The 20,556-nt window shown below is 40.2% G+C and overlaps 1 protein-coding gene across 3 annotated transcripts in view; it reads right to left on the bottom strand.

Annotated features, from left to right (window-relative positions):
• The window catches only part of THRAP3 (thyroid hormone receptor associated protein 3), a 64,468-nt gene that overhangs the window by 18,114 nt on the left and 25,798 nt on the right, over positions 1-20,556 (bottom strand). For all 3 annotated transcript variants that reach the window (XM_041738053.1, XM_041738055.1, XM_041738054.1), the window contains one exon: positions 833-1,000. In XM_041738053.1, the coding sequence (XP_041593987.1) occupies positions 833-969 (137 nt within the window). In that variant the 5' untranslated portion in view covers positions 970-1,000. The remainder of the gene's footprint in view (positions 1-832; positions 1,001-20,556) is intronic.

The following is a 20,556-nucleotide window of genomic DNA, read 5'->3' as shown; positions in this document are numbered from 1 at the left end:
AAGGAACAAAACTATGCACATTACCCCCATTTAAATATATGGACATTCACATGTAGAAACTTGTATATACTAAAAAGTTCTTGTCTACTCACAAAGGAAAATTAAAACAGTTTTAAAGAAAGAAAACCCCAACTCCCAAAACATCAAAAGAGGAAAGGCACCGGAGGTTCAGCATCTTCTTCTAAAACAGAACTAAAATCACAAAATCCAGCTGAAGAAGTGAATACTGACTGAATTAATGAATAGTGATAATCAGTTTAAAAGAATTACTTGTACACTTATGCACAGTGATGTCTACAAGAGTGATTTCTAGATAGCTTTGCCGAATTTTACTAAATAGAGCTTGTTAGGAACTGGCACATCAGGTGTACACAAATGACTCTAGTTAAGTTTTTAAGGTTTAATTATGGTAGTGTTAACAAGGCTTCTCTCCTCGCAATGTTGATCATACTATTATCCTCTTAGCTATTCTTTCTTTGCTGATGATGCATATAAACTTTGGTCCAAAGCCTCCAAAAATATTTCAGGAAAAAACAATCGGGTGTAGAAGATTTGAAGCAAGCAACTCAGATAAAAAAACAAAATACTTTCTTCCAAAGTAGATGAGAAATGGTACATGCTGGCAGAGGAGAAAAGGAATTAGGCAAACAGCATGGCAATCAAAGGTAATTTGGATTTGCAGCATTTGAAGAGATCTGTAATATTTTACAGCCCAACCCTCTAACTTAGGCCAACCCACTCCAGCTGACACAGAGAGTCTAGCAAAAGATCTCCAGAGACCCACAATGACCAGTGCAATGGTTATTGTGATATGCAATTACAAACCCCTTACCTCAGCCTGCGCTTCCTTGAACGAGAGACAGATCGACTTCGGGACCGAGACTTCGAAAATGAACGAGAACGAGACCTTGATGCAGATCTTGAGCGAGAAGATCGAGATCCAGACTTGGATTTGTTTGTTTTTGACATCTCTGAAGAGAGGGTCACTTTTCAATTATACCTAAGATAAGAAAACAGATTCAGACAGATGAGGGAATACTTTTGCAAACTTGAGCTTCTCTGGACATTTGCAAATAATTAAAAAAAAAAAACAAAAACAAAACCATAAAATGACTGAGGGCAGCCTGGGTGGCTCAGCAGTTTAGCGCCGCCTTTAGCTCAGGGCATGATTCTGGAGACCCAAGATCGAGTTCATCAGGCTCCCTGCATGGAGCCTGCTTCTCCCTCTGCCTGTGTCTCTGCCTCTCTCTGTGTTATCTCTCAGGAATAAATAAATAAAATCTTAAAAAAAAAAAAAAAAGATAAAATGATTAAAAACACTTTGCCCTTCTATCAAGATGAATTTCTATGTTAATCATACTTCAATTTAAAGAAAATTTTTTAGAGGCACCTTGATGGCTCAGCTGGTAGAGCATGCAACTCCCAATCTCAGGGCTGTGAGTTCTGTGATGGGCAATGGAGGCTTACTTTAAAAAAAATAAAAATAAAAAATTTTAAAGGAGGGATTTCTGAGGCACCTGGGTGGCTCAGTCAGTTGAGCATCTATCTGCCTTTAGCTCAGGTCATGATCCCAAGGTCCTGGGATTGAGCCCCACATCAGGCTCCCTGCTCAGCGGGGAGTCTACTTCTCCTTCTGCCCCTCTCCCCCCGCTCATGCTCTCTAATAAATAAAATCTTAAAAAAAAAAAATGAAAACTACAAATAAATAAAGGAGGGATTTCTAAACACTACAATCCCAAACAGACCAAGTCACAGCAGCAAATGGAAAATCTGACGTGTAGCCCTGACTTGAGAACACAATGAAACACTGACAAAAGTGAAGGGAGCTACCAATAATTTGATGCATATAGTCTTTTCTCAATAAGGAAATTCTTCAGGCTAAGTCAGCTGCTAAAAGTACTGAGAAGACCTGAGACAGGTATCTCAATTCTTTTTTTTTTTTTTTTTTTTAAGATTTTATTTATTTATTCATGAGAGATACAGAGAGAGAGAGAGGCAGAGACACAGGCAGAGGGAGAAGCAGGCTCCATCCAGAGAGCCCGATGTGGGACTCGATCCCGGGTCTCAGGATCACACCCTCGGCTGCAGGCGGCGCTAAACCGCTGCGCCACCAGGGCTGCCCAGGTATCCCAATTCTAAGAAAAGAAACTCCATGCAATGGTATCTTGGTTACTGAATATATGGCAACATCCGACCATTTTCTACTCTCTGGGCCTTACTTAGTCATGAGGCAAATCCTTAATATTTAATTCCAAGAAAATGGTTTAAAAAGTGTGACAGAAAATGGTGCTGGGAAAACTGGGCAGTTACATGCAAAATAGTGAAACTGGACAACTTTCTTACAGCAAACTCAAAAATGAACTCAAAATGGATTAAGAATCTAAATGTAAGGGATCCCTGGGTGGCGCAGCGGTTTAGCGCCTGTCTTTGGCCCAGGGCGCGATCCTGGAGACCCGGGATCAAATCCCACATCGGGCTCTCGGTGCATGGAGCCTGCTTCTCCCTCTGCCTATGTCTCTGCCTCTCTCTCTCTGTGACTATCATAAATAAATAAAAAATTAAAAAAAAAAAAGAATCTAAATGTAAGACTTGAAACCATAAAAATCCTAGAAGAGAGCACAAACTAATTTCTTTCATGTTGGCGATAGCAACATTTTCTAGATAGGCCTCTTGAGGCAAGGGAAACAAAAGCAAAAGAGTAAACCACTGGGACTCCATCAAAATAAAAAGCTTCTGCACAGTGAAGGAAACAATCAGTAAAACAAAAAGACAACCCTATTGAATGGGAGAAGATATGTGTAAATGATAAATGCAATAAAGAACTCCTACAACTCCACATCAAAAAAGGTAAAAAACAAAAAACCACCATTAAAAAATGGGCAGATGACACAGACATTTCTCCAAGGAAGACACACAGATGGCCTACAGACACAAGAAAAGATGCTTAACATCACTAATCATCAAGGAAATGAAAATCAAAAGCCACAATGAGGTATCACCTCACACCTGTCAGAATGGCTAAAATAACACTAGAAATAATAATGGTTGGTGAGCATGTGGATCAAAAGCAACCCTTGTGTGCTGTTGGTGGGGATGCAAACTGGTGCAGCCACTGTGGAAAACAGTATGGAGGTTCCTTAAAAAATTAAAAATAGAATTACCATATGAGATCCAGTAATTCTACTACTGGGTATTCATCCAAATATAAAAACACTAATTCAAAAAGACATAAGCACCCCTATGTTTATTGCAGCATTATTTACAATAGCCAACATATAGAGGTAACCCAAGTGTCCACAGACAGATGGATAAAGAGGATTGTTGGATGGGGCACCTGGGTGGCTCAGTCGGTTAAGTGTCTGCCTTCAGTTCTGGTTAAGATCCCGGGGGGATCCCTGGGTGGCGCAGTGTTTTAGCGCCTGCCTTTGGCCCAGGGCGCGATCCTGGAGAGCCAGGATCGAATCCCACGTTGGGCTCCCGGTGCATGGAGCCTGCTTCTCCCTCTGCCTATGTCTCTGCCCCCCGCCCCCCCGTGTGACTATCATAAATAAATAAAAATTTAAAAAAAAATGGTTAAGATCCCGGGGTCCTGGGATCAAGTCCCATGTGGAGCTTTGCGCTCAGCAGGGAGTCTGCTTCTCCCTCTCCCTCTGCCCCTTCCCCCCCTCCCCCCTCCCCCTAATAAATAAAATCTTTAAAAAAAATGTGGTGGAAAGGAGTATTACTCAGCCAGTGAAATCATGCCATTTCCAACGACATGGATGGATCTAGAGAATATAATACTAAGTGAAAGAAGTCAGAGAAAGACAAATACTATATGATTTCACCCATGTGAAATTTAAGAAATCAAGCAAACAAAAAAAAGACTCTTAACTACAAAGAACAAACTGATGGTTACCAAAGGTGAAGTGGGTAGGAAGATGGGTGAAATAAGTGAAGGGGATTAGGAGCACACTTATCATGATGAGCACTAAGAAAGGTAGAGAATTTCTGAAACCATTAAGTTGTACATTTTAGACTAATGTAACACTGAATGTAAATTATACTGGAATTTTTTAAAAAATGCAAGGTGCCTCTCATTTTTTTGGCTCAGTTGGTTAAGTGTCCCACTCCTGATTTTTGGCTCAGGTCTTGAGTTCTGTGCTCAGCAAGGAGTCTGCTTGATATTCTCTCCCCCTCTCCTGCCCCTCCCCCAACCACTTCCTCTCCTAAACAAACAAATCTTTTTAAAAAAGGTATTCTCAAATACTCTAATACCCTGGGGGCATATACTACATCCTGTAAAATACAGGATTATCAATCCATAAACACAGCACTAAGGTAATTTACAAAGTAAACAAGTGTCACGTCTGCTAGCTCTTCTTTAGCATGAAAACTCCACCTTTTTCCAGGGTCATTTTCCCATGAAAAAACAAAATTGTCTTTTTCCTTTGCTTTCCTCCCCTGCAATACTGAATAGAGAGCCTCAGCGTTGCCCTGACAAGTTTGCCGGATTTGGTCTATGAAGTGTGCTATGGCAAGCCAACTCACTTATTTTCCTTTAAACCCTACTCCGATCTTGGACATCTTCCAAGGAGCAAAAAATTGAAGTGCTATAGCGCGTGTCTATCAAAGACCAGGAAAACAAGAGATATGTCAAAACCCACAAAGCTAGTTAATAGCCAACCCAGGCCAAAATTCCAAGGCTTATTCTATCACATCTCAGTGCCTCACTGCTTTCCTGAAGATTCTTTTATGCTGCTGCCCTTGGCTTATGAGGGGAAAATGTTAATCAACAGAGATTTCATCCTCCCTTTTCGGATTTTGTTATTTAGCTCTCAACTCAAAAGCCATCTCCTCAGAGGTTCGCCTGGCCACACAATCAAAAGTAGCTACCCAGGCCTTTCTCTAGAGTCTAGTCCAGTATCATAATCTTTTATTTTTTTAAATCAGAGAACTGCCATTTAGTACCTGAGGCTATCTCGTTTGTTATCCCATCTGTACCCAACTAAACTGTAAGCTCGCACCAGCAGAAATCTCATCTTTCTTATCGCTATATTCTCAATGCCTAGAACAGTGAAAGCTTAAACAGTGTTTTTATTATCTTACCCTCAAGGAGTGCATTGTTCTTTCCCATCTTACAGATGAGGATATCTGAGACAGGTAACAAATTTGTCCAAGGGCAGCTTTAAGTGGCAGGGCTGGGATCTGAACCCAGGCCACCTGGGTCCAAGCCAGTGTTCTTAACCACTGCCTCTTATGCTGTCTCTCTAGAGCAGTGTCTGCCACACAAAAAGCATTCAGTCTTTGCAATGAATGAACACAAATCCACACAACCAAGATACAGACAAGATGAAAGGTGGTATTTGTTTCTAATAATTATATCCAAGTTTTAGATATGAATTTTAAGAGCTTTTGTAAGGGCATGGAAGTCTGGGAAGCTGTTACAGTTCCACGCCAAAGGGAAAATAGCCATAACCATGAAAAGGACACCAAATTAGGTCTAAATTAAGAGGATGGAGAAACTGTTAGGAAGCCAAAGACAAATGATAATGAGTAAGAGACTCCTAAATGAGGATGCCAAATAAACCTAGAGCCTAGACCCTCCCAAAGGTACTGAACTGTTGTGTGCTCCAGCAAGGTCAAAGAGATTTCTATTGGAAGGCGATTTTTGGCAGTAGGGTCATTGCGCAAAGCCAGGGTAGAGGACTAAATTATTCAGGTATAGGAGGTGGAGGTGCAACTGAGCAATTTACAGAAATTGAGTATGGAAAATCCATTTTGCTTTTCTGGTTGGCCTTCAAAATATATTGGGTTTTCCTGGATTCAGTGTTCCTAAAGGGTATTTTTCTGTCACAAGTTCAGGGCTATCTTTGTCTGCCTTATAACATCTCTACCCAATCTTCAATTTTAGGGGATCCCTGGGGTGGCTCAGTGGTTTGGCGCCTGCCTTTGGTCCAGGGTGTGATCCTGGAGTCCCGGGATCGAGTCCCACATCAGGCTCCCTGCGTGGAGCCTGCTCCTCCCTCTGCCTGTGTCTCTGCCTCTCTCTGTACTTCTCATGAATAAATAAAATCTTAAAAAAAAAAAATTATACCCTAAAAAATAAATGGGATAACTTTGGATGATACAAAACCACAGCTGAGGGGCACCTGGGTGGCCCAGTCGCTTAGGTCTGGTCATGATCCCAGCCAGAGTCCTGGGATCGAGGAGAATCTGCTTCTCCCTCTCCCCGTCCCCTCACTTGTGCTCTTGTGCTCTCTATCGAATAAATAAAATCTTAAAAAAAATAAAAACAAAACAAAACACCAAACCACAGCTGGAAATAAACCAATGATTCATTTAACTCATTCGAGAGGATGGTAGCTAGTGAATAAATAGTTAAAATTAAAGCGATTTTGGGTGCTTGGGTGGCTCAGTCAGTTAAGAGCCGGACTCTTGATTTCAGCTCAGGTCATGATCTCAGGACTGTGAGATGGATCACACTGGGCATGGAGCCTGCTTTTGATGCTCTCTAACCCTCAACCCACCTCCTGCCTTAAAAAAAAAATTTAGATTTAATCCTTGCCTTCATGGAGCTTATACTCTAGAGGTGCTGAGGAAAAATAAAATAAGCAACCAAGCAAAAATGTAATCACAAATTCTGGTAGGTACTCAAAGAAAAAGACCATATAATGTTTATCAATCTATAGAGTGTAGTAGTGACTAATTTAGATAAGATGGTCAAGAGGTGGCAGTTAAGCTGTCACCTGAAGACATAAAAAAGGGCAAGTTACACTTTGAGAAAGGGAAAGAAGTGCCTAAAAGACAGGAAGTTTCTTCTCTTGATATACATACATATACTATTTAGTACAAGGCAGAGACAATCCTAAGTAAAGCCATTTTATCAAATAAGCAACGTTTATTCAAAAGAACTCTCAATTATTTTTATTTTATAGATTTATTTATTTATGCTTGAGAGATAGAGAGAGGGAGAGAAAGAGACAGAGGGAGAAGCAGGCTCCCCACAGGGAGCCTGATGCAGGACTCAATCCCAGATTCTGGGATCGCGCCCTGGGCCAAAGGCAGATGCTCAACCGCAACACCACTCAGGCGTCCACATCCTATCAATTCTCTTTTGATGACTTTTAGACTTCACTGTGATTTCACATACCTCTTCCCACTTCTACCATTTCTTCTGTGTCCATGTTTTTTTTTTTTTTTTTTTTTCAATTTTTATTTATGATACTCACAGAGAGAGAGAGAGAGAGGCAGAGACACAGGCAGAGGGAGAAGCAGGCTCCATGCACCGGGAGCCCGACGTGGGATTCGATCCCGGGTCTCCAGGATCGCGCCCTGGGCCAAAGGCAGGCGCCAAACCGCTGCGCCACCCAGGGATCCCTCTGTGCCCATGTTTTACAAATATACTGGGAAGTGAGAAAGACCAACACTATCTTGGAAATCAATGTGGCACCTTTTTACATGTTATGAGTACCCAGCATTTGATTTCTGTTCAAACTAAAATTTTCCCCAAAAGAAGTTTTGCTTCTTCAACAAACCCCACTCTTCCTGGAGAGGAGGTTTCATTTAAAATATCTTAAATGAGTCCAGTCCCTACAGAAGAACTATGGCATAATAGGGCAGCTCATGACTATGAAATGTGCCTCAGCTAAAAACATGTCCCCTCAAACACAATTTGGGTAAAAATTTCTCACAATTAAGGTAAGGCAGTCATCCTCCTACATCAGCATTATAAAAGAATCTACCAACTGAAACAAGTAGCGATCAATGGTCATTATTACGTGCCTGGCATGTTAAGGATGCAGAAATAGAAGACCTGGTTCCTAATTCCAAATATCTTCAACTGTCCAACATTCTTCCCTAAACATGTTTGCCCCGAAATCAATTCATTTGTCTTCCTTCACTGGGATACTCAGAACTTGAAAGTAACTCTCTAAATGTGGCCTAATACAGAACTCTTTAGATGGTATTACTGCATCCGAAAATTTCTCCTTCTGGAAAGCCATACCAAGCACACGCTGATTTTGGAGTGAGCCTGAAGTCACTAAGCCTGACCCAGGTCTTTCCTCATACAACCTGCTGCGGCTGGGATATGTCCTCCTCATCCATTCTGTACTTATACAACTATTATTCTAGTTCTTTTTTCCTACATATTCTTGAAAACCCAAGAGAAGAATTTCAAACAGTCTTTTTTTTTTTTTTTAATATTTTAATTATCTATTCATGAGAGACACAGAGGAGAGGCAGAGACACAGGCAGAGGGAGAAGCTCCACACAGGGAGCCCCATGCGGGACCCTATCCCAGGAGCCCAGGATCATGCCCTGGGCCAAAGGCAGACGCTCAGCCACTGAGCCACCCGGGCGTCCCAAACCGCCTTTTGAAATTACTTCAGATACGATCTGTCATTTGGAGCAAGGGTGCACTTCCACACTACTCCTGCAGAGCCACCTGAGAGTACAGTTCCCAAAGCCATCAGCTTTTTCAAAGCCCAAGCCTTCTTCCCCACAACACACTTCTCTAATTACTAAGCAGAACAACAGGTCTTAGGAGAACAGATGCATTTTACTTAAAACAAAGGTCTTAAGATATGTAATTATATGGCTTTTATATCATTAAAAACACATCTTACTTCTCAACTCCAAAAAAAGAAATATTGGTGGACAAACCCAAAGCAAACTGCTCTAAATCTAAAACTCTCCAAGAGAGGGAAGAATTCAATTATTCCTTTTCCCTTCTCACCCCAGATTAGGTTTCTTAGTGTCCGCAGTCATTATGCCAGTATTATCTTGGCAATTGTTAGGTACCTGCTGAACTCACTAGAACAAACATTATGGGAGTATATACCCCCAGCCAGAACCCTGTGGGCAGTCTACCAAGAGGTCCAGCAGGAGACTGGCTTACTAAAGCTTAAGTAGTGCCAAATATAACCTCAAAAGGCCACACTGGGGCTCTGACCTTGGCAGCATCAAATGACCAGCTACATATAAACCACACAACTATCCCTCATCCATAAATACTCAGTTAATTTTTTAAAAGGTCTTCTTAGACTTTGTTTTTATAGAAAGAGAATTTACTAGTCAAGCAAACAAAAACAGAAAACAAATATACTACAACCTGAAAACAAAATGGTAACATGAAGCAGACCCAAAGCCTTCCTGATATGTGAAAACAAATCAAACCTAAATCCTTTAAAGCTTTCTAAACCCATGGAAAGATATGGAAATAGAGGTGCACGAGAGACTAATGCCTATGATGACTATAGTCTGATCTCTGGATATCTGCACCCAAACTGCTTGAATGCTTCCACGGCTGTGCTGAGCAGACTACACCTTTTCTTTTCTCACTTCCATATCAAACTTACTATCTCACAAGATATTCAATTTCTTCAAGAGATCTCACATACCTTAAAAAGCATAGTCAACATTCCACACAGTATTGAACTCTAATTTCAATGTACACATTACAACCAATTACAAGACCAAAGTACAAGGTATTCTCCTGATAAAAACCAGCCTCTTTTTCTAGCACCAGCAGCTTCCCTACAGCAATGAAGCATATTGGGGTATCTTATTTTCCTAGATTATTAGAATTTATTAACAACATAAAATTTTCATTACTAATCCTTACTCATGACAGAAAAGCCAAGTGTTGATTCAAGAAAGCAGGAGTGTCACAAATGAGCATTTATTTTAATGTTTAATTTGGGTTACAGGACCCAAGTAAGTGCTAAACCTAGATAATTTCAGCACAGGTTCAATAAAAATCACCCTCTCAGTGGAAACTAAGAGAAAACTAATGGTCAAAACAATTGGTCACAACAATCACCTATGGAAAACTAATGGTCAAAACTAATGGTCAGAACGCTCACCTATGGAAATCTTCCCCAAAACCAGTTCTCCAAAAAGAAATGCAAGAATCTTACTAGCATTAAGGTTTATTAGAATTTTTTAAGGTTACATCCCTAGTTTAAAATGCCAATACCATATGATACACTGAAGTATTGAAATGCATAAAACATCTAGGATTTAAGTTTATAAGCCCAGTTTTAGTCATGAATAAATACTGAAAGCAGGAAATTGCAACATAGGAATTTATCTTCTTGAAGTTCAAAGACAGAGAAAGCTATGAGTTAATGACCCACAACAATCATCTAAAGAAACCTGAAAGTATGAGACCAAAGAGTTTTAAAAAATGGTCCTTGCTTGGAAAGGTGCAGCTCAACACCAGCCTCCTTCTGGGAGGATTCTCTACTATAGAGCTTCCATCCATCTTTTAAGTATGATGATAGCTGCAGGTTTTCCACAGGGGTCCATCAGACTGAGGAAGTCTCTTCCTATTCCTAATGTGAATATTTTTATTACCAATGTGTGTGGGATTTTTTCTTCAAATGTTTTTACTGTGTCACTGAGATCATGTCCTTTATTCTATTTGTATGGTTCATTACATTAATTGGTCTTCAACTGTTGTCAGACACCTGCTTTTAAAACAAGTCTTAAAATTAACCTTAGCTGGTTATGGATCTCTACCATAACCCTAAAAGAATGGGAAAAGTTCCTGAAGACTGACTCCACATGGCCCGGCACTGGCAGTCCTTTGCCCAGGCAGGCTCCTGGCCTAAGTCACTGCTCTGCCAAGAGGACAGCACACTTTGTCAGATCGGACGACACTACATCTGATGACCGTAAGGTAACATGAGAGTGCTAACCAAATTAGTTTAACAATTCAGGATACCAAAACCAGGAGGCTATAAAATGAACGAGAGAGAGACGACATCTGATTTGCTCTCCATTGTATTTTCAGCACTCTGCACAGTGCTTAGCCACAGAATGGACACTTCACACGCTAAATGAACTGGCTCACTCAAACTTCCTCTTCATTCTCCATGCTCTCCTCTCCACTAGCAGGAATAAAAGACCAGTTCATCAAATATTAACAACACAATCAGGGAAGAGAACTCAGTATGCACCACAGCTCTAATCACACCTGCTAAACTGGGAGTTGAGATCACTCTCGTCTGTTCTACAACTTACACCAATGCACAGAAGGCCAAACTGACTCAGTGCTAGAGAGACACTCACACTTCATTAGTACCAGGTTAGAGTCAAACTCCACCAGAGCCACGTTCAGTCAAGGCAGCCATGCTTTCAAAAGTCACTAGGGTAAGAATTAGAAAATTCTTGGTGAACTAGACACAAAATGAGCAAAATAAGGAAAAGATAGATGCAAAAATACCGAGAGAGAAATTTCACCATTCTTAATCGGTTATGGACAAAGCCATGGCCTCATCTGTACTCTGTATACCTCTGGATAAGTTCAGGGTAGGAAAGCAAAACTCAGGTGAAATATTAAATATGTTTACTATTTTATGCTTTTCTCTGGAGATGATCCGTCTCCTGAGTGAAAGAGGGAAACAGAATCAAGAGCAGCTGGGGGTATGTCTAAGGTACCACTTTGCCAAGGCTTCACACCCCACTCAGATCCCTAAAGAAACTGAAATTCCATGGGGGTGAGGCCTTTGGGGAGAATGACAATGTAGGGGTCTCAGATTTCAATTCAAAACTGAAATTAACATATTCACTCATTTCTTTAATAATTCATTGTTAAGTGGCTCTCATAAATTATTAAGTAAATCAGTAAAGGTAATACTAATTTCAATTCTGAGGTCCTAAAATGTATAAGAATATTCACATGTATATTAAACACCTTCCTAAAGGTGGGGAAAATGGCAATTATTGTTTGAATAATTTAAAGATATAATAAACAAAAGGCTTGGCCTTGCCCTAAGTTATAAAATCAAAAATAAAATAATAAAGTAAAATAAAATAATAAAATAAAATAAATTATTCTGGCGGCACCTGGCTGGTTCAGTCAATAGAGCACAGACTCTTGATCTTGGGGTCATGAGTTCAAACTCCATGTGGGCATGGAGCTCACTTTATTTAAAAAAAAAAAATCGGAAAAAAAAAAAAAAAAAATCAGGCAGCCCCGGTGGCGCAGCGGTTTAGCGCCGCCTGCAGCCCGGGGTGTGATCCTGGAGATCCTGGATCGATTCCCACATCTTCCCACATCGGATTCCCACGTCGTCGGGCTCCCTGCATGGAGCCTGCTTCTCCCTTGCCTGTGTCTCTGCCTCTCTCTCTCTCCCTCCCTCTCTCTCCGTCTCTATGAATAAATAAATTAAAAAATAATGAATAAAATTTAAAAAATCTATTCTGAAGTTATTATTAAAAATTTTTAAACTTTAAATACTGAATTCTATAGAACTGCTTTATAAATGTGTAATTTGTAGGTACAGATGTACATATAAGACATACCCTATATAAGCATATGCAGCAAACCGTTAACAGTGGTTACATCTACAGAGCAGAAAGCAAGATATCAAGAGGAAGGGGGCAGGAGAAAGGAGAGACAAAATGAGAGACGGGATGACAGCTTTTTTACTTTACATAAAATTCTCTTAGCTGTTCATTTTACAGATGACTTCCCTCTACATTCTAAAAATAAAAGTTGTTGACATTCCAGAGTTAATGGGTTGATTCTTTTATATTTAATGTGGAATCAAACATCTATCTGCCTTATTCTAAGATATCTTTTAAAATCTAAAATAGTAACTTCCATGACCCTAAATAAATAAAGCTATGTTGGGATCCCTGGGTGGCGCAGCGGTTTGGCACCTGCCTTTGGCCCAAGGCGTGATCCTGGAGACCCAAGATCGAATCCCACGTCGGGCTCCCGGTGCATGGAGCCTGCTTCTCCCTCTGCCTGTGTCTCTGCCTCTCTCTCTCTCTTTGACTATCATAAATAAATAAAAATTAAAAAAAAAAATTTTTTTTTTAAAAATAAATAAAGCTATGTTGTAATTACTGAAAGTCCATTTGGGGAAACCTTATTACAATGAGATTGTTTTACTCTTAAAACTTAAAAGAAGGGGATCCCTGGGTGGCTCAGTGGTTTAGTGCCGCCTTTGGCCCAGGGTGTGATCCTGGAGACCAGGGATCCAGTCCCACGTCGAGCTCCCTGCATGGAGCCTGGTTCTCCCTCTGCCTGTGTCTCTGTCTCTCTCTATCATGAATAAATAAAAAATCTTAAAAAAAAACAAACTTAAAAGAAGATTAAGAAAGGTCAGCCTTTTGGGGATCCCTGGGTGGCGCAGCGGTTTGGCGCCTGCCTTTGGCCCAGGGTGCGATCCTGGAGACCCGGGATGGAATCCCACATCAGGCTCCCGGTGCATGGAGCCTGCTTCTCCCTCCGCCTGTGTCTCTGCCTCTCTCTCTCTCTGTGACTATCATAAATAAATAAAAATTAAAAAAAAAAAAAAGAAAGGTCAGCCTTTTAACCAACTGTGCTCTACTTCTTTAAAATGCATTTATTATCAGATTCATACATAACTCTAGAAATGAAGAGCGTAAAGAACCCAAGTGTATCTATCATCCAGCTTCAAAACCTATCAGTTCTCTGCACGTGGCTCTACGGTCAAAATCCTAATAAATTGGGTAGATACAGCCAGTCTCTGCAGCTATTTTCGGTTATCTTTTTCCTTAAAAAACAAAAAACATAAAAAAGCAGAGATTCCTCATATTAAAAAACCCAGAAACAAATATCAAGTCATTAAGTTGTACACCTGAATCTAGTATATCAATTATACCTCAATAAACAAAACAAACAAAAAACACAAAACCCAGAGGCACCGGGCTGGCTCAGTCAGTAGAGCATGCACTCTTGATCTAGGGGTTGGGAGTTCAAGCCCCACTTAAAAATAAAATCTTAAAAAAAAAAAAAAAAAAGGAAATCAAACTCAGATATGCAATGAAGAGACCCAAATCCCTCACCTCTACATGCTCCATGTGTGCTCTGCAAAGAAGTCCACAGGAATAACTATTTATCAGCAAACAACAATCACTCCAATTTACGTTTAAACACATTTAAAGCAAATTCCAAAGTGCAACCCTAAGCTATCTCCTGATTCCAGGATGTGAGTAGTCCAAAATACCATTCCCGTTGTGGGCTGTTTCATCAACTTGTTTTTAGAAGTGTGAATACTTTCTAACAGCTGACAGAATCACTGTGAAAGAGCAGAAAATACATATTAACAAACTCTGCGTTTGATTAGCAACCCCAAAAGCTAAGGCTGATTCTAACTCGACAAGAGTCCAAAATTCACTGTATGAACTGGGAGCTCACTTCACCTGTCCGGCATTTAGGGAAATATTTGACACTGCCATTTTTTCCCCAAAAGTGCCCCCCCCCCGCAAAAGATTTATTTATTTTCACTGGGAGGGAGGGGGCAGAGGGAGAAAGACTCTCTAGCACACTCCCCGCTGAGCACAGAGACCAACCCCATGGGGCCCTGAGCTCAGGGCCTGCGACAAAATGAATAAAGAAATAAAATCTTTAAAATTTTTTTTAAAATTTTATCTATTCATGAGAGACCCAGAGAGAGAGAGGCAGAGACACAAGCAGAGGGAGAAGCAGGCTCCATGCAGGGAGCCTGACATGGGACTCGATCCCAGGACTCCAAGATCACGCCCTCGGCCGAAGGTAGGCACTTAACTGCTGATCCACCTGGGCTACCCAAATTTTTTTAGAAAATAAAAAATAAATAAAATAAAATGCCCCATCCCCAGGCACCTGGCTGGCTCAGTCAGTAAAGCATGCAATTCTTGATCTCCCAGTGGTAAGTTTGAGCCCCACGCTGGGTACAGAGATTACTTAAAAATAAAGAAAAAAATCTTTAAAAATAAACAAACAAAATGCCTGTCTCAAAAAGACAGTACTCCTGAGAGTCACTTTCTAATACTGGGCCAGGTTCTGGAGGGAGTCATGACTTTGGCATCAAAAAAGAACTAGGTTCTTGGCTCCTGCAACTCATTAGCTGGGTAAGATACTTCCCAATCTTCCAAAAGTAACCTACCACTCACAAAACCACCACAGGAGCTAGGTAAGTGCACATTAACTGCCTGGCATACACCTGGTGGGTTCACACCACAACCTATGTTTAGCTACAACCCCAGAGTGGTGAGGAGGACATACTGAGGAAGTTCTCAGCGAGCAAATAGGTTTCACCACTGAATTCTATTTTCTTGCCCTTAGTAGTAAATAATCAGACATCTTCCTACACGGAACAATAGTGTTTTATATCTTCATTAGCTAAATCAGCATGTGTTGCACTGAGAGGTATACAGAAGCAAGAAAAGGTCACATTCTCGGGTCATGACCTTTGGAGAACGAATCCCTTTGCTGCTGGATGTTAGCAGGGAACATCAAGTTGAGGGGCCATTCATTTGGAACTTGTTCATCACAATATTCCCAGTGCAGGCAATCCATGCGGCATCTTCTCTTGAGAATTTTCTCAGTGGGGGTCTACTAAGCTTGGGACCATCTAGGCAATTAATCTTTCATCATTAGAGAAACAGAATGAATAGCATAGCATAGTCAGCAGCTTAAATAATCTCCAATTCACCCCAGAGGCTGTTCTCCTCTATCCCTCAGGTGGGTTAACAACAATTTTAGTTCCAGTTTTAAATGAGTACGTGTTGCCACTGGGGAGTATCTTTTTACTTTTTAGAGGAACTCTCAGCTTTTCTAACTCAATAAAGACACTACAGTCTATGTTAACTAATGACATAAAGCCTCCTTCCGGCTCTTATTATGGTAAACCTCTTTAAAAGCTGAACATCCAATTGTGACACTTAACCATTTTTTTTAAAATGAAATTATCATTACTAATACTTTGGGCTAAACCAGTGGCACACACTGCAATCACCTTTAAAGCAATCCATTCTTTATTCTGGATAAATCCAGAATTTATCCAAAATTCTTTTTGAGGATACCTGGAAAGGGATTCAAAACTAGTGGTCTATGGACACTTTGCAGATTACAAGGAGTAGGATGACTGTAATAAGTCATAGTAAGTGTGTGTTTATTTCATTATGTTATTCTTTCACTGCTTTAAATTATATTTGGAAGATGGGAGTGTATAATTCAATAATTAAATTGTATTAATTTTTCCGTTCTCTCAGATGTATGAGATTTCAGAACTGTATGGTCCAATACACATGTGGCTGCTGAGCACTGAAATGTCACAGGTCCAGACTGCGATGGGCCATAGGAAGGAAATAAATACAAGATTTCAAAGACTTGGTACAGGGCAGCCCCGGTGGCGCAGCGGTTTAGCGCCGCCTGTAGCCCAGGGCATGATCCTGGAGACCCTGGATCGAGTCCCACATCAGGCTCTCTGTATGGTGCCTGCTTCTCCCTCTGCCTGTGTCTCTGCCTCTCTCTCTGTGTCTCTCATGAATAAATAAAATCTTAAAAAAAAAAAGTAAACTAACTCACTAGTTATTTTTATATTACATGTTGAAATGAGAATGTATTGGATATATTAATTTCATTTCCTTTTTTTTTGTAACGTGACTGCTAGAAAATCCAAAATTACATATAGCTCATACTGGACTTCTTTTGGAGAGTGCTGTCCTACAGGACAACAATGATTATGTATGTCTTTTTGAATGGTCAAGTTTTAAACCTGGTCCAATATTATATCATTTGGCGACTTTTATTTTTATTTATTTATTTTTTTAAAGTAACCTCTATGCCCAACCAGACTCAACCCCAAGATCAAGAATGGCAAGCTCTACTGACTGAGCCAGCCAGGAGCCCCTATTTAGTTACTTTTAAATTTATCATTTATGGGGATCCCTGGGTGGCCCAGCGGTTTAGCACCTGCCTTCGGCCCAGGACACGATCCTGGAGTCTTGAGATCGAGTCCCACATCAGGCTCCCTGCATGGAGCCTGCTTCTCCCTCTGCCTGCGTCTCTGCCTCCCTCTCTCTGTGTCTCTCATGAATAAATAAAATATTTAAAATAAAATAAAAATAAATTTATCATTTATTTTTGCAGCTTACAGATCCTATCTACTAAGATTTTACTGTTCATATAACCACCTGATGGCTTTCCATTTGTAGCTGCACTTTACCAGACACATTGAGGGGGAAAAAGAGAAGTGTCTTAAATATACACACAATTCTACATAAGAAACCAAAAATGATTTCAAGATCTACCATTCTGGATTTTATCCTGAGCCTATAAAAGACCCTGAATCTACAAAAGAAACCAAGAAGAACCCAACCTGTCACTTCTGTTTAAAATTAATTAAGGTAAAAAAAAATTATAAAAATTAATTAAAGTACTCTTCAAAGCTCTCTACATCTAAAGACACAACTACTCCAACTCCAGTTAGATCCAAATACCCAACCAGAACTAAGTTCAGATATATGTGAGCAGTGCAGCTCCTCTGTGGGATTTCCTTCAGCAACAGCATATAAACCACCTGTAGAAACAAATCTATTCCCTAGAACATCATTTTCATGTATATATACATACATATTCCTTAATAAAGAAACAAACTGAATTCATCAGATTTATATATGAAAGATCTGGCTTGCAATAGTTTCAAAATACGAAGTGATTGATGTGGCCCTTGCCCAATTGTCCAACACCATTTCAAGCCACTCTCTCCAAGCCACAATGGCCTTCTTTCTGTTCCTTGAACAAGGAAGGCATTTATGGTCTCAGCACCTTTCCACTTGCCATTGTCTCCAAATATACTCTTCTGCACCCTTGAGCATGGCTGGCTCCTTTCCCATCCTGTTAATCTCAGCTACTTAAAAAGGCCTCCTGTAGTGTATTGTCTAATGAAACCTCACTGATCCCCCACCACTGTTATCTGGTAGTTCTATTTTGCTCCAAACACTTAGGATAATCTGAAATCATCTTATTTGCCTCCCCAAACTAGAAAGTATGCTCCCCAAGAACACAGGTCCTGTCTGACCGGCTCACAGCCAGTATCCCCAACACACAGGGGAAACACAGTAACAAGGATTCAAACATCTACGGACTGAATCAAAAAAATCAAAAGCAGCCTTCAAAGACAAAGATAATAATCCTAAAAGATTAACATCCAGTATGGTTATTTTAAAAATTGTGCAATTGGGGCAGCCCCGGTGGCCCAGCAGTTTAGCGCTGCCTTCAGCCCAGGGTGTGATCCTGGAGACCTCGGATGGAGTCCCACAGCGGGCTCCCTGCATGGAGCCTGCTTCTCCCTCTGTCTGTGTCTCTGCCCCACTCTCTCTCTCTCTCTGTGTCTGTCATGAACAAATAAAATCTTAAAAAAAAAAAATTGTGCGGGCACCTGGGTGGCTCAGTGGTTGGAGCGTCTGCCTTTGGTTCAGGTCGTGGTCCCAGGGTCCCGGGATTGAGTCCCACATCGGGTTCCCTACGTGGAGCCCGCTTCTCCCTCTGCCTGTGTTTCTGCCTCTCTGTGTCTCTCATGAAAAAATAAATTTAAAAATCTTTAAAAGAAAAAACGTGGTATATACACATAATGGAATACTATTCAGCCTTAATAAAAAAAGAATTATGCAACACGCAACAACACTGATGAACCTGAAAGACATGATGCCAAGTGAAATAAGCCAGTCACAATAAGGCAAATACTGCATGATTCCACTTACATGCATCACAAACAGATTATCTCATAGATTCAGAGTGAAATGGTGGTTGTCACAGGGCTGGAGGGTGGCTAGAAAATGCAACCAAGAAAATCTTCCATAAAATAGAGATGGAAACAGTAAAAAGATAAATTTAAAAACATCAGTCCAGGGGGATCCCTGGGTGACTCAGCGGTTTAGCCCCTGTCATCAGCCCTGGTGTGATCCTAGAGTCCGGGATCCAGTCCCACATCAGGCTCCTTGCATGGAGCCTGCTTCTCCCTCTATCTCTCTGTCTCTCATGAATAAATAAATAAAATCTTTAAATAAAATAAAATTTCAGGGATCCCTGGGTGGTGCAGCGGTTTGGCGCCTGCCTTTGGCCCAGGGCACGATCCTGGAGACCCGGGATTGAATCCCATGTCGGGCTCCCAGTGCATGGAGCCTGCTTCTCCCTCTGCCTGTGTCTCTGCCTCTCTCTCCTTCTCTGTGACTATCATAAATAAATAAAAATTTAAAAAAAATAAATAAAATAAAATAAAATAAAATAAAATAAAATAATAAAATAAAATAAAATAAAATTTCAGAATGTTGGTAAAGAGAAGTTCTAAAGTTTCTGAGGTCAAAGATTGTCTAAACCATTTACACCGCTTGCATATCCTTTTCTAAGGAAACCAAGGGAGAAATGTGCTCCTCCAGAACAAGAGATTCAATCAAGAAGGAAAGGATATGGGAAAAGAGAACAGGACCTAGTAAAAGAGACGTAGGAAAAAAGTCATGAGGATACTAATGTTGAAACAGAAGCGTGACAACGGGGGAGCTGCCTAGAGAACATCCAAAATGGAACAGATCAGAAGGTATCTCCAGGAAAATAAAACTAACAGCTAAAATCTTTAAAGTATTGAGAAGATTTACACTTCTGGATAGAGTTTTAAAGATTAATTACTGGGGCACCTAAGTAGTTCAGTTGGTTAAGCGTCTGCCTTCAGCTCAGGTCATGATCCCAAAGGTCCTGGGATTGAGCCCCACATTAGGCTCCCTGCTCAACAGGGAGCCTGCTTCTCCCTCTCCCTCTGCCACTCCCCCTGCCTGTGCTCTCACTCTCTCCCATGCTCTCTCTCTCAAATAAATTAAGCAAGACAGACCAAAAAAAAGGTATTAACAACAGAGAAAATAAAAAGCCATGCAAAACAGGAAAATCAACCATAACACATAATACAATTTGGCTGTAAGTTGTACACAGTCATAACATTGTAACAGTAAATACTGCTCTAACCAGAATTACATTATAACCAGTGACAGTAAATAGAAGCATGTGAGATGGTCCAGGAATTCTATCAGAAAACCAATACCATCCACAGTGGGAAATAAACAATTAATACTAAAAACTAGAAAATCATTAAGTAGGAAAATAAGAGTACATAGAAGCAGTAACAAAAGAAGCAACTGAGTTGGAAATAATTCCTTCTAAGGGACTAGGAAAGATTTTAGTACATGTATTAAGAAAATAAGTAAAACAAAACAAAAAAAAAATACATAAAATGCTTTTTAAGAAACTACACTGTGAGGGAAAATCAAATGCATACGTATATTTATTCATGTCTATCACATCATTACCAGACAGGGAGATATGCAAAAGAGCCTAAATGTCTACCAAAAAGGATCTTAAATAACTTTTTTCATTTTTATTTTTTTAGATTATTTTAAATTACATGCCACATCCATGAGGAAATGCCATGTTTAAAAATCTAAACAGGGAATGTGAACAAGAACCAGGTGAGATAAAGTCTAGCCCCAATTTTGATTAAACACACACATATCCAAATAACACAGGCATGAAGAGACTATTCACCAAAATATTAATGATGCCTATGTATATGTCAAGTTTATGGATGATCTTTTCAATACTGCCTACTGAAAAAACATGTTGTTAAAGAACTCAGAAGTTAGCTAAAATAAAAAAGGTAACTGCTGATTCTACAACTTAAGAAGAAAATTAGAGAGAAGAGGGCTACTTTAACATCTTGTTTCAGTTTATTTAACTGAAAAATAAACACCACTTAATAAGAACCCAGAATGTCCATTAAG

The sequence above is a fragment of the Vulpes lagopus genome, chromosome 23, assembly GCF_018345385.1.
Source record: "Vulpes lagopus strain Blue_001 chromosome 23, ASM1834538v1, whole genome shotgun sequence".
NCBI classification, from domain to species: Eukaryota; Metazoa; Chordata; class Mammalia; order Carnivora; family Canidae; genus Vulpes; species Vulpes lagopus.
Note: the sequence above shows the minus strand (reverse complement) of the source record. Positions and strands in the feature narration are given on the sequence as shown.